This window comes from Salvelinus sp. IW2-2015, linkage group LG31 (genome assembly GCF_002910315.2).
Source record: "Salvelinus sp. IW2-2015 linkage group LG31, ASM291031v2, whole genome shotgun sequence".
Lineage (NCBI taxonomy): Eukaryota > Metazoa > Chordata > Actinopteri > Salmoniformes > Salmonidae > Salvelinus > Salvelinus sp. IW2-2015.
Window position 1 is genome coordinate 18,944,171 of NC_036870.1, and position 14,742 is coordinate 18,958,912.

Below are 14,742 nucleotides of genomic sequence, written 5' to 3' on the forward strand. Positions count from 1 at the left end.
CCACTACAGCCCCGTCGATTAATGGAGGCCTATTCGGCCCGCCTTTTCCTGTAGTCCACAATCAGCTTCTTTGTCTTGCTCACATTGAGGGAGAGGTTGGTGTCCTGGCACCACACTGCCAGGCCTCTGACCTCCTCCCTATAGGCTGTCTCTTCATTGTTGGTGATCAGGCCTACCACCGTTGTGTCGTCAGCAAACTTAATGATGATGTTGGAGTTGTTTGGCCATGCAGTCGTGGGTGAACAGGGAGTACATGAGGGGACTAAGTACACACCCCTGAGGGGCCCCAAGGTGTTGAGGATCAGCGTGGCAGACGTGTTGTTGCTTACCCTTACCACCTGGGGGCGGCCCGTCAGAAAGTCCAGGATCCAGTTGCAGAGGGAGGTGTTTAGTCCCATGGTCCTTAGCTTAGTGATGAGCTTTGTGGGCACTATGGTGTTGAACACTGAGCTGTAGTCAATGAACAGCATTCTCACATAAGTGTTCCTTTTGTCCAGGTGAGAAAGGGCAGTGTGATGTGCAATTGAGATTGCATCATCTGTGGATCTGTTGGGTCTAGGGTATCTGGGAGGATGTGGTGGATGGGAAAACAGTGGGGATGGGGTGGATGCAGAAACAGGGGAGATGGGGTGGATGGGGAAACAGGGATGTGGGGGGATGTGGAAACAGTGTTATTACATAGGTGGTGTTAAAGACAAAGTCTGGAAGATGTGCATAGCAACCAAGAGGAGGCCGCCAACGAAAAAGGTAAACAATGGAGTAATTGGAAGATGTAGCCGTATTTGTTTATCAAGGACTTTTGTCTTTATGACTGGCTGATACATGAATAAGAATTGAAGGTCACTGTCTGCACTGTGAGAATTTGTCATTAGAATGAGCTCTGTTTCATGCTCACTCTCTGTAGAGAAAAAGTCTGACTGCATATTGTAAAGAACTATCGCTGTAGCAAAAAGACCATCTCGCTTCAGTACCCTTTGAACACTGCCAACAGAGTGCAGTAGCTATATTACCAGTCATCATCATCAATGCATGGATGGTATTAAAGGGAAAAGCTGCCATCTAGTGTCCAAAAAAATATGGCCATATCCCCATAACAACAATGGACAATGAAGGAGAATTATTAAGGCACTCTTTATTGACGTAATTAAAAATGTAAAACTGTCAACCAACACAAAAGCCACATAGGTGTAAAGGGTTTGCCAGCATTAAAGTCAGATCATTATTGGATCATCATTCTACTCTGTGACATGGAATGGTATTGATACATCACTGGTAAGACATCCGTGTCAACAAAGGGAACATAAAAATAATGATAATATAATGTTCAAATTATAACAGGAATACACAACTTAACAATAAAGCATGAAGAAGCCCTTAATATTGTGTTTTCTACTCATGGCCATACCTAAATAATAGTAATATGACATGTATTGTTCAATAAGGTGGTCCCATTTCAACATGAGAGTGCATTTTTTAAATTACTACAGTGAGGGATGAAATTGTTATTTCAAGACATTAATTAAAGAATATTCAAGGCTTACATTTTAAATAAGAGAAGGAATTTGCTCAAACATACAAACAAGAAAAGAACACCAAAGCTAATACAAATACAAGTCAATGGCTGCATTTACACAGGCAGCCCAATTGTGATCATTTGCCCAATTATTGGCCAAAGATCTGATCTGACTTGTTAAAAGACCAGTTATTGGCAAAATATCAGAATTGGTCTGCCTGTATAAATGCAGCCAATAGGCTGTACATCATATGCACACGCTGTATACTTCAGCCTCCCCTAGCCAAATAGACCTCATTGGCTCCATAGTAACAATCCTTCCTTAGACTCCAGTCCAGCGCCTGTTGGGTAAAGCATTCATCCCCACTAGCTCCTTTCTAATCTGGACATCATGGCCAATCAGTAGTACTGCTGATTTTTTTTATCCTTCTCCTTTAACCAAGGACTGATTCAGACCTCAGACATCAGGTGAATGGAATCAATTCAGTTTAATATTCAATAAAACGTTATTATTAATATCACTGAACTCTGGCCAATCAGTAACATTCATCAATGAATCAATTAACTACCCGGTAGAAAAGAACACCAGCAGTCCTTCTCATTCCTGGTGGCAGGATGGTGGTCCCTCTGAGGATGTGGAGGGGCTGTTCAGCTGGTCTGGCGCTGAGGGACCGGGACACCCTGATGACACCATGCGCTCCTCTGCCTTCAAACACAGCTCTGCCAGGAAGCTGGCTGTCTCCTTCACCATGTCACACTCCTCATCTGGACCCAGGATAAAGAGGAGAGGGGTAAAACCATCTAAAGTTGACCTTAGAGGGCGTCACAAAGCCACAAGTATGTACCAAGCTACAGTAATAAAGTAGTCTATAGAGGCTAACCCGAATCCAGATTAAGACAATTCCTTGGTTAAAAAGCATGTCTGGAGCACTATAGTACACTGTAGTAGGTATATTGTATGTGTTTTCAACAGATAGGAATGTGTAGTTTACCATTGAGCTCCCTCAGCCTCGGGGCATCCTTCTCCTGCAGTCCTTTACAGATCTTCTTATGGGTGAACCAGTGGAGACGCTGACACATCAGGCCACAGTACGTCACCTGTAGTAGTAGTAGTAATAGGAAGCATTTATTAATCATTTTATAGGCATTAATAATGGTGTATTCATGGACGTTATCATTAAGTGTAACCAAAGTAATAAAGAGGGAAATGATTGAGAGAAACCCTGTGCTTGTGGTCGGAGGTGGTTTTCGTACCATTTTGCAGAGGGAGCATCGCTTCTCGGCCCCCCTCTCTCCACACGTAGCACAGAACTCAGCGTCTATGAAGGCCATCTTACCCGTGAGAGCCTGGGTTAGCACCGAGAACGCTGTTGGGTCGTTACCCTGGAGACAAGAGAAGCAGTGGAACATTGAATAGTAAACATTCCCATACAGAAAGGAATTTTTACTAACATCAATTGTCAATCAAATCAGAATTCATTGAGCATGATCATGAACTCCTTAAAAATGTCCAATGCAGCAATTTTTTTCTCAATATCAAATAATTTCTGGGTAACAATTAAGTACCTTACTGTGATTGTTTTCAATTAAAATGATAGTTTCTTAGCAAAAATATATTTCTCAAGCAATAATTTTGCTAGTATTGTTTAGGAGTGGTCTGAGTGAGAGACCTAATTGGGGGCGGCAGGTAGCTTAGTGGTTAGAGTGTTGGGCCAGTAACCGAAAGGTTGCTAGATCGAATCCCCGAGCTGACAAGGTAAAAATCTGTCGTTCTTCCCCTGAACAAAGCAGATAATGCACTGTTCCTAGGCTGTCATTTTAAATAAGAATTTGTTCTTAACTGACTTGCCTAGTGAAACAGATTATAAAAATAAAAAATAAAAATTAAATTGCAGGAGCCTAACGAGAGGGATACAGTGCCTTTGGAAAATATTCAGACCTCTTGACTTTTTCCCCCAAAAATGTACGTTACAGCTGTCACGACTTCCGCCGAAGTCTTTACCTGTTTTGTTTTCACCCTATCCTACAGACCAGGTTCCCAGAACGCTAAGGCAGACGCACTGTCCTGGATGTATGACACAGAGGAGCGGTCCATAGATCACACTCCCATACTTCCGGCCTCTTGCCTGGTGGCACCGGTGGTGTGGGAGCTGGACGCGGACATCGAGCGGGCGTTACGTACAGAGCCCACTCCCCTCCAGTGTCCAGCTGGGCATCTGTACGTTCCGTCTGCTGTCCGTGACTGTTTGATCTATTGGGCCCACACGTCACCCTCCTCTGGTCATCCTTGCATCGGTCGAACAGTGCGCTGTCTTAGTGGGAAGTACTGGTGGTCCACCTTGGCCAAGGACATGAGGGTTTATGTTTCCTCCTACTCGGTGTGCGCCCAGTGCAAGGCCCCTAGGCACCTGCCCAGAGGGAAGTTACAGCCTTTACCCGTTCCACAACGGCCATGGTCGCACCTATCGGTGGTCTTCCTCACGGATCTTCCTCCCTCACAGGGTAACACCACGATCCTGGTCGTTGTGGATCGGTTCTCTAAGTTCTGCCGTCTCCTTCCTTTGCCCGGTCTCCCTACGGCCCTACAGACTGCGGAGGCCCTGTTTACACACGTCTTCCGGCACTACGGGGTGCCTGAGGATAATAGTGTCTGATCGAGGTCCCAGTTCACGTCAAGGGTCTGGAGGGCGTTCATGGAACGTCTGGGGTCTCGGTCAGCCTTACCTCAGGTTTTCACCCCGAGAGTAACGGGCAGGTGGAGAGAGTAAACCAGGATGTGGGTAGGTTCTGCGCTTATTGCCAGGACGGCCGGGGAATGGACGGCGTTCATATCCTGGGCAGAGATGGCCCAAAACTCTCTCCGCCACTCCTCCAAATCAAAATCAAATCAAATGTATTTATATAGCCCTTCGTACATTAGCTGATATCTCAAAGTGCTGTACAGAAACCCAGCCTAATACCCCAAACAGCAAGCAATGCAGGTGTAGAAGCACGGTGGCTAGGAAAAAACTCCCTAGAAAGGCCAAAACCTAGGAAGAAACCTAGAGAGGAACCAGGCTATGAGGGTGGCCAGTCCTCTTCTGGCTGTGCCGGGTGGAGATTAATAAACAGAACATGGCCAAGATGTTCAAATGTTCATAAATGACAGCATGGTCAAATAATAATAATCACAGTAGTTGCTCGAGGGTAGCCACCTCAGGATAAATGTCAGTTGGCTTTTCATAGCCGATCGTAAAGAGTACTCTACCGCTCCTGCGGTCTCTAGAGAGTTGAAAACAGCAGGTCGGGACAGGTCAGCCGTCCGGTGAACAGGTTCATAGCCGCAGGCAGAACAATTGAAACTGGAGCAGCAGCACGGCCAGGTGGACTGGGGACAGCAAGGAGTCTCATGTCAGGTCGTCCTGAGGCATGGTCCTAGGGCTCAGGTCCTCCAAGATAAGAGAAAGAAAGAGAGGAATTAGAGAGAGCATACTTAAATTCACACAGGACACCGGATAAGAACAGAAAGTACTCCAGAATATATACAAACTGACCCTAGCCCCCCGACACATAAACTAATGCAGCATAAATACTGGAGGCTGAGACAGGAGGGGTCTGGGACACTGTGGCCCCATCCGATGATACCCGGACAGGGCAAACAGGAAGGATATAACCCCACCCACTTTGCCAGGCACAGCCCCCACACCACTAGAGGGATATCTTCAACCACCATCTTACCATCCTGAGACAAGGCCGAGTATAGCCCACAACCAGATCTCCGCACGGCACACCCAAGGGGGGGCGCCAACCCAGACACGGAAGATCACGTCAGTGACTCCACCCACTCAAGTGACGCACCCCTCCTAGGGACGGCATGAAAGAGCACCAGTAGAGCGCAGTGACTCAGCCCTGTAATAGGGTTAGAGGCAGAAGAAATCCAGTGGAGAGAGGGGAACCGGCCAGGCAGAGCAGCAAGGGCGGTTCGTTGCTCAGAGCCTTTCCGTTACTTCACTCTCTGGGCAGACTACACAATCATAGGACCTACTGAAGGATGAGTCTTCAATAAAGACTTAAGGTTGAGACTGAGTCTGCGTCTCTCACATGGGTAGGCAGACCATTCATAAAATGGAGATCTATAGGAGAAAGCCCTGCCTCCAGCTGTTTGCTTAGAAATTCTAGGACATTAGGAGGCCTGCGTCTTGTGACGTAGCGTACGTGTAGGTATGTACGGCAGGACAACAATCGGAAAGATAGGTGGAGCAAGCCATGTAACGCTTGTAGGTTAACAGTAAAACTTGAAATCAGCCCTTGCCTTAACAGGAAGCAGTGTAGGGAGGCTAGCACTGGAGTAATTATGATAAATTTTGGGGTTCTAGTCAGGATTCTAGCAGCCGTTTTAGCACTAACTGAAGTTATTTTGTGCTTTATCCGGGTAGCCGGAAGTAGAGCATTGCAGTAGTCTAACCTAAAAGTAACAAAAAGCATGGATTCATTTTTCTGCATCATTTTTGGACAGAAGATTTTCTGATTTTTGCAATGTTAACGGAGATGGAAAAAAGCTGTCCTTGAAACGAGTCTTGATATGTTCGTCAAAAAGAGAGATCGGGGTCCAGAGTAACGCGGGAGGTCCATCAAGTTTTATTTGAGACGACTTTACAACCATCAAGATTAATTGTCAGATTTAACAGAAGATCTCTTTGTTTCTTGGGACCTAGAAACAAGCATCTCTGTTTTTCCGAGTTTAAAAGTAGAATGTTTTCAGCCATCCACTTCCTTATGGGCTGAAACACAGGCTTCTAGCGAGGGCAATTTTGGGGCTTCACCATGTTTCATTGAAATGTACAGCTGTGTGTCATCCGCATAGCAGTGAAAGTTAACATTATGTTTTCGAATGACATCCCCAAGAGGTAAAATATATAGTGAAAACAATAGTGGTCCTAAAACGGAACCTTGAGGAACACTGAAATGTACAGTTGATTTGTCAGAGGACAAACCATTCACAGAGACAAACTGATATCTTTCCGACAGATAAGATCTAAACCAGGCCAGAACTTGTCCGTGTAGACCAATTTGGTCTACACGGACAATCTCTCCAAAAGAATGTGGTGATCGATGGTATCAAAGGCAGCACTAGGGTCTAGTAGCACGAGGACAGATGCAGAGCCTCGGTCTGACGCCATTAAAAGGTAATTTACCACCTTCACAAGTGCAGTCTCAGTGCTATGATGGGGTCTAAAATTAGACTGAAGCATCTCGTATACATTGTTTGTCTTCAGGAAGGCAGTGAGTTGCTGTGCAACAGCTTTTTCAATTTTTTTTGAGAGGAATGGAAGATTCGATATAGGCCTCCACTAACTCCACTAACCTCTTTCCCTTCCAGTGCGTACTGGGGTATCAGCCGGTTCTGGCACCTTGGCATCAGAGCCAGATCGAGGCTCCCGCGGTGGACGAATGGTTTAAGCGCTCGGAGGAGACCTGGGACGCCGCAAATGTGCACCTGCAATGGGCCGTGAGGCGTCAGAAGGTGAGCACCGACCGCCACCACAGTCACCGGGGGACCGGGTCTGGCTCTCGACCCGAAACCTGCCCCTCCGCCTGCCCTGCCGGAAGCTGGGCCTGCGGTTTGTGGGGCCATTCAAAGTCCTGAGGAGACTGAACGAGGTTTGCTACAGGTTACAGCTTCCCCCCGATTGCCGTATTAACCCCTAGTTCCATGTGTCTCTCCTCAGGCCGGTGGTGGCTGGTCCACTCCAGGAGTCTGAGATGCGGGAGGTTTCTCCGCCCCCTCTGGACATCGAGGGGGCCCCGGCGTATGCTGTTCGAGCCATACTGGACTCGAGGCGTCGGGCGAGGGGCCTTCAGTACCTCGTGGAGTGGGAGGGGTACGGTCCGGAGGAGAGATGCTGGGTGCCGATGGAGGACGTTTTGGACCCTTCGTTGCTGCGGGAGTTCCACCGTCTCCATCCGGATCGCCCTTCGCTTCGTCCTCCGGGTCGTTCCCGAGGTTGGTGTCGACGCGCTGCTGGAGCCCCGCGTCAAGGGGGGGTACTGTCACGACTTCCGCCGAAGTCGATCCCTCTCCTTGTTCTGCCAGCGTTCGGCGGTCGAATATATACATTTTTGCAAATGTATATATTTTTCAAAACAGAAATACCATATATACATAAGTATTCAGACCCTTTGCTATGAGACTCGAAATTGAGCTCAGGTGCATCCTGTTTCCATTGATCATCCTTGAGATGTTTCTACAACTTGATTGGAGTCCCCCTGTGGTAAATTCAATTGATTGGACATGATTTGGAAACGCACTCAGACCACGAGAAACAAGATTCTCTAGTCTGATGAAACCAAGATTGAACTCCTTGGCCTGAATGCCAAGTGTCACGTCTGGAGGAAACCTGGCACCATCCCTACGGTGAAGCATAGTGGTGGCAGCATCATGCTGTGGGGATGTTTTTCAGCTCAGGGACTGGGAGACTAGTCAGGATCGAGGCAAAGATGAATGGAGCAAAGTACAGAGAGATCCTTGATGAAAACCTGCTCCAGAGCTCCCAGGACCTCAGACTGTGACAAAGGTTGACCTTCCAACAGGACAACAATCCTAAGCACACAGCCAAGACAACGCAGGAGTGGCTTCGGGACACGTCTCTTTAAGGTCCTTGAGTGGTACAACCAGAGCCCGGACTTAAACCTGATCGAACATCTCTGGAGAGACCTGAAAATATGTGTGCAGCAACACTCCCCATCCAACCTGACAGAGCTTGAGAGGATCTGCAGAGAAGACTGGGAGAAACTCCCCAAATACAGGTGTGCCAAGCTTGTAGCGTCATACCCAAGAAGACTCGAGGCTGTAATCGCTGCCAAAGGTGCTTCAACAAAATACTGAGTAAAGGGTCTGAATACTTATGTAAATGTAATATTGCAGTTTATTATTTTTAATAAATTAGCAAAAATTGTGTGTGGATTGATGAGGGGGAAAAACTATTTAATCAATTTTTGAATAAGGCTGTAACCTAACAAAATGTGGAAAAAGTCAAGGGGTCTGAATACTTTACGAAGGCACTGTATGTAACCTTCAAACTAGCTGTTATTGGCAGAGAGGTTTGAAACTTTATTTGTTGTTGGTCTATTGAAGTAACTGTCCAGTGTTTCCAGATTTCTATGAAATATGACCTATAATTAATTTTAATATAAGTGAAATAGTTTTCCATACAAAAAATGATAATTAAGTATGTTAAAAATCAGCTTTTCTGTGTTGGAATGGTGTGGGCGTATACCGGTCATTAAAAATATTAATGCGAGTAGACCACTGATTGGCCAGCTCATTGATATATTCTCAATCAATTTTGAGACGGTCTGTTTGAGATACAAGTTTGAGGTGGATTTTTTTAAAGTGTTTTTTAAAATCCTATTCATGCTTTGGCCACAAATACGAGTACAGGATTAGTCAACAACATTATTTGTGTATGAGTTAACAGAATCTGAACTTTTAAAAGTGAGATTTTCACTGGACAGTTACTTTACCTTAGCGTTTTAATGGAAGCTTGTGGGATCAGGTGACTTTGCAAGGCTAACTTTAACTTATGCCACCTGGTGATGTCACCATGCAGGCCAAAACTCCACCCATGCAAAACGTGCTGAACTTTCAGGCGGTCTTTTCAAACAGCTCTTACACTAAAAGGGTATTATCGTAATTTTCCAAAATTCACAGTATTATTCCAACCTCATAGTGTGGAAATGTACAGTATATAAAACACAGGTAAATCACCTTTTGGACTGCACTGCCCCTTTAATATGTAAATGTAACATTTGAAAAATTTTGCGCAATCCAATCAATCTTCAATTTGTTAATTTCCCGAGAGGACTAATTAAGTGAGTCCATAACTGAGTCCATAGGAGGAGCTTTACATTGGATAAGACCTAAGTCAAAGGAAAGTTCGAATCAATGAATGACAGGAAGCTCACTCACAATCTCCACTGGTGCGATGCTCCTGACCAGCTGCTGTAGAAGTGCGGCTTCACAGTAGGGAAACTTCCTGATGCAGTCTCTAATGAACTTCTCCTGGTACTGAGGAAAACCATCTCCATCCCTCCCCTTCAACAGGCTGAGAGAAGAGATATACACATTAAAACAATGTAAAGAACTGTCTATACAGTTTACATACAATATTCATGCAATATACAGCACTAAAAATAAACTATGAAACACATAACAATTAGTACCCAATGGTTAGTCTTGGAATTTTGTGCAATAACATAAAAATGTATTGGATAGTTACAGGTTAGAATACCAGCAATGCAATCAATCAATCACATCAACCACTGTCAAGAGAAATAAGATGATGCACTGGGAGTGACACACACACAACACACACACACACCTCTTGATGAGCACATCTAGCTTGTCATCACGGTCCAGAAGGAAGGCCATGCATTTCTGCAGCACATAGCTAATGTAGTGCATCTTCATGGCCAGGACTTCATTCATATCCTGCTGCTTCACACACTGCTCACACAGCAGGTCCATGACATGGTAACACTTCTCTAATGCTCCCACGTCCACCAGCAGAGGGTTCTCCCTGACCAGCATCACCAGCTAAGAAAGGCGGGAGGTGTGGAGGAAAGTGTTAGAGAGAATATTAGAAAGAGAGAGACGGAGAAAGAGTTAGAAAGAAAGAGAGATTTAGAAAGAGAGAGAGATAGAGTTAGAAATAGAGAGGGAGAGAGAGAAAGAGAGAGAGAGGAAGAAGAAGAGTACAACGCTAATATCTAATGACCCCACAATTTGAAAATAAGGAAGAAAGAGAGGGGCCTGGTTGCTCCTCACCACACGCGCCATTCCATCATATCCCAGTATTCCTAGTTTGCTGTTCATTATATACTGTAACACTATAACACTATGTATCCTGCTGAACTCCCATAGCGAAGGCTACTCTGTGAGACCGGGGCCATGAGGGATAGGGGATATGAATGTCACAGCTCATGTTCTAGAGAAGAGATTCCACACATCAAACAAAAGGACACTTTCCAATGCCATGTTTCAACAAACTGAAGTCTTATGATGTAAAGAATCAGTATCCATCACAGAGACACAGTGGCAGAAACCATAGATTAAGTACTGACTGGTCACTTTGCAATGCTACTGAATAAACACAAGCTCCTATGACTTCATAACTGTCTCGGAAAAACACTTGGTAATAACTAAGTTGCAATCTCATCTAACCGACGTATGACAGCCACAAGGTGTGTGCAGTTGGTTAGACAGCCAAAACAGTTCGGACTTTTCTTGTACATTGGTGCACTGCCCCGACCGTAACATGACTTTAAGTAAGCATTTCGTTGGACGGTGTATGCCATGTATATCCTGTACATACGACTAATAAAACTTCAAACATTAACCATGACTTTAGTCAACAGGCTAATATAGCAGAGGTCTGAGAGTGTTACAGTGGCACCTCTCTCGGTGTCCTGCGTTCACGTCCAGACAGATAGATATATTTAGACAGATCTAAAGCGGGCAGCGGCACCACGGGCGTGTGACTGCAGCCTGCAGCGGGTGAGGGTTGATCATGCAGAGAATGGAATTCAAAAGGACACTAGGCTATCCAAGCCATAGTTGAATTACAAAATAATAGGGGGACTTGGGGGGGGAAGGTGGTGGCAGCTGGGTAGCCCATAACAAATCAGCCTTCCATCCTACCCCCAACAAAATGCTAATATCAAGTGTGCCCCCATCCCCACTTTCATAATTGCCAAAGATATCAATGTGCACTAAATAGGGGATATGGTGCCATTTCAGGGAAGCAGCCTTAGACTACTGGAGAAACTGAGTAAACCAAAGCCTATTGGAAACTGAATAAACCAAAGCCTATTGGGTTCCTGGAAACTATACTGGCCATCTAAAGTGCCTTAACAAAACGATCAAGCCACTCCACTTCCCCAGAGTCAGATGATCTAACATATACATACCATTTGTATGTCTCTGGGGCAGTTTGAAGGAAGTTGATGGTAGTTTCTACTAGCTGCTCCTGTAGACTTCAAGTCATTGCGCTAACGCTAGTTAGAAATGGCTTCAGAAACTATCTTCAACTTCCTTCCAACTGCACGCAGAGACATACAAATATTATCCATGAGTTCATATGACTCTGGTCTCTTTAATGCATTTTATTCTCTATTTTACATAAACACTTGCACTAAAAGAAATCTCGTAGAGTGTGCAGTGCACAGAGGTTTAAGGAAAGGATTGTTTTTAAAAAGTTAGATAGGAACCATTTAGAATTCAATGTAGAATATAACATCTCCACCTTGACAGGGTTGAGGTTGGAGGTCATGATGATCTTGTGAAGAGGTCCAGCCAGTTTGGGAGGCAGTTTGGCTTCTCGCTCCAGCCCCTGGGGTCTAGTGTAGTACTCCAGCCGCGCTCGAGAGAAGAAGTTGTTGATCACTGTCACACAGTCATGCTGGCCTGAGAGGTGGGACAATCATCATCATCAAAATGATCATCACCATCATCATCATCTTAATTTGCATAATCATCATAATAAACCCAAAAGTTTGGGACAAGGGGACTGATATCAGGGCTGTGGTTAATTTGGTTTTCAATTCAGCCTATTCAGAAAAAGTCACAAAAAAGCTGGGTATTTGCAGGAAAAGACCTGTGTGAAAGAAGTTTAAGGCGATCACTTCTTTACCCACGAAAGCAGCCATCTGAGCAGCCGTGCGACCTACTGAATTGACCAGGTCTGTCTCTGCACCCGCATCCAGCATCATGGAGGTTATGTCTGTCTTTCCTGGGATAGGGCAAGTTATGGCAAAGTGTAATTGTTTATTAAATTCTTATATGGTGCTTATGAATTAGTTATTTATGGATTATGAATGTGTTGTGAAGTCCTTTTGTAGGTACCCTTCAAATAAAATATTACCAATATCAAAATATTGGCTAAATTACAGTATATGCTGTATGAAAAAGGATGCCTGCCCTGGACTAACCTGAGAGTCCAGCAAACATGAGGGCTGTGTATCCATAATCATGTTCATTACAGTTGACGTCTGCCCCGTGCTGTAGCAGCAGACTGCACATGTCTGCCTGGCCCTTGTATGCTGCGTGCATTAGGGGAGTCATTCCATACTGAGGAGAGACAGAAAGGATCATACTATCCTTTAGGGTACTGATTCTACTGGTATTCACCTGGTAGCCTACTTGTAACAGCTTCTTTTAATGAATACTAAAGAAACAAACAAGTAAATCATTGGTTATGACTGTTTAATTACCATAGTAAATACCTGGTACTTTTTGCACTGTAAAATAAAGTGCTATGGAAGTAAGGCAGGAAGAGAAACTTACTGTTACATGTTTATCCACATAATACTCAAACGTGACAATTATGTCAGAGCTATACTGTATAGAGTTATAAGGCCAGGCTGAGACTGAGTGCGCATATACTGTCAAGATCTGCTGCTCCATCTGATTTTGACAGACTGGACACACTTGTGCCACCTTTTCTTTCTTTTTTTTTTACATCCTGCTCCCACACACACACACACCCACACACATACACACACATATATACACATACACACATATACACACAGACGTGGTCTGAAGTAGTCTGTGGGTTACATCTAGTGGCTGGAGTACTACGTCCTGCACTCAAGAGTCTCAGCCATATGTCTACATAACAATGGAAAACATATGCTGCAGGCCTTCACCCACAGAATGTTATATATGTCTCCATGGCTACACCATCCCAATAACATCACTATTTACTTTGTGTCACTAATGCCCTATAGGTTTGTCAGACTATGTCAAAACTATTAGTGGTCATGCGTGGAGGATTTTTGTGAAATAGACTTTTAAGTGACATTTATGTGTTTTACTGTTCTAAACATCTCAGGGATATTGTGGCTAGTGTATGAATTGCTGTAAGCTAACTTGTACACGGATATATTGTGGAAGAGAATGACAAATCTCATTTTAGCATTGACTAATGACACAAACAACACAGGTAACTTTGTCAGAGTTTTCAACAACAAGACTCCCTAGCCCCCATCCATACAGTACCTCATCCAGACAGTTGACTCTGACGTCCTTGGACCCCAGCAGCCGTGCAACCTCCTGCACATCGCCTGGTTCACACAGAATAGAGATTTTAGATATAAAATGAAACATGCAATACCTCTTATTAACAATATATCATACAATATGTATAAATGATCTGTGCAATCTCACTTTATCTCCTCATAGGTATACTCTACAATGAGGTTTCTGCAAGACACTGTGAATGTGAAAAACAGGTGCACTACAGCAGTTTGATATAAAATGATTTAATTTGTCATAATGTGTGTTGGTGATGTATGGGAAGTATTGGAATTATTGGAATTATTACTATAACATTATTACATAAAAAATGTAGCCGACTGATAATGCATTAATGCCTGTGGAGAATTTTTTGATCATATTTTAAGATTCAGAGTGTTTAATTTTCACATGTACAGGGTTGCAGGTGTGATTGCAGGGTACAGTAACAGTCTTAGGCTTCGAGCTCCAACATGCAGGACTAAAATAATGAAAATGGTCATGAAAAACAACACTGTAAATAGAAATAGCACTATATACATAAAAACAACTGTGGCAGTGATGACTAAATAAATGTCCATTGGGGTGGAGGCAGAATGTTGAGGGAGTGAAGTGGAATGACCATAACGGGAGCATGACCATTGAGTGAAATTAAAACTATAACAATTGTATTTTTTTAAAGTAACATAAAAAAAGTAATACAACAAGTAATATTTGTGTGACAACGGAAGACAGTACTGTAACAAAATGCACAGAACAAAGGAAAATAACAGAAAAGTGTTTACAAAGTCAGCCAAAAACATTAATTAGAAACTTACCTGCAGCAATAACCTGTAATATTTCTCGCTCAGCTGCTGAAAGATCTCCTTTCTTGGGAGCAGCCATTCTCTCTGTTGTTAAAATTGTATTTATATTTTCTCAATTCACAAGTGTTGACGAACAATATCTTGCTGTGGATGTGTGTTTATCCCTAAATCGTTACACCACTTGGCAGGCACAGGCGTGACGACAGTAAAAGGTGATGGACTTGACCAAATATATAATATGTAATTGAAGGGAAGTTAAACCATCATTGGACCACACCACTTTGTGAAGAAAAGAGGTGACAGATTGTCCACTCACTAACTTAAAATGCATAAATGTGTTCTTATTCCTCTTTACAATTTGAATAGCT

At 43.9% G+C, this 14,742-nt stretch overlaps 1 protein-coding gene across 1 annotated transcript; it reads right to left on the reverse strand.

The window, feature by feature from the left end:
• Positions 1 to 1,700: 1,700 nt before the first annotated feature.
• On the reverse strand, positions 1,701 to 14,453 carry LOC111955523 (ankyrin repeat and MYND domain-containing protein 2). Its single transcript, XM_023975736.2, has 10 exons — positions 14,387 to 14,453; positions 13,554 to 13,618; positions 12,482 to 12,620; positions 12,184 to 12,282; positions 11,797 to 11,957; positions 9,874 to 10,088; positions 9,462 to 9,597; positions 2,768 to 2,896; positions 2,506 to 2,611; positions 1,701 to 2,278 (listed from the first exon to the last, which is right to left on the reverse strand). Exons 1-10 carry the CDS (start codon positions 14,451 to 14,453, stop codon positions 2,112 to 2,114), a joined length of 1,284 nt encoding a protein of 427 aa, XP_023831504.1. The 3' UTR covers positions 1,701 to 2,111.
• Between the last annotated feature and the right edge of the window lie 289 nt (positions 14,454 to 14,742).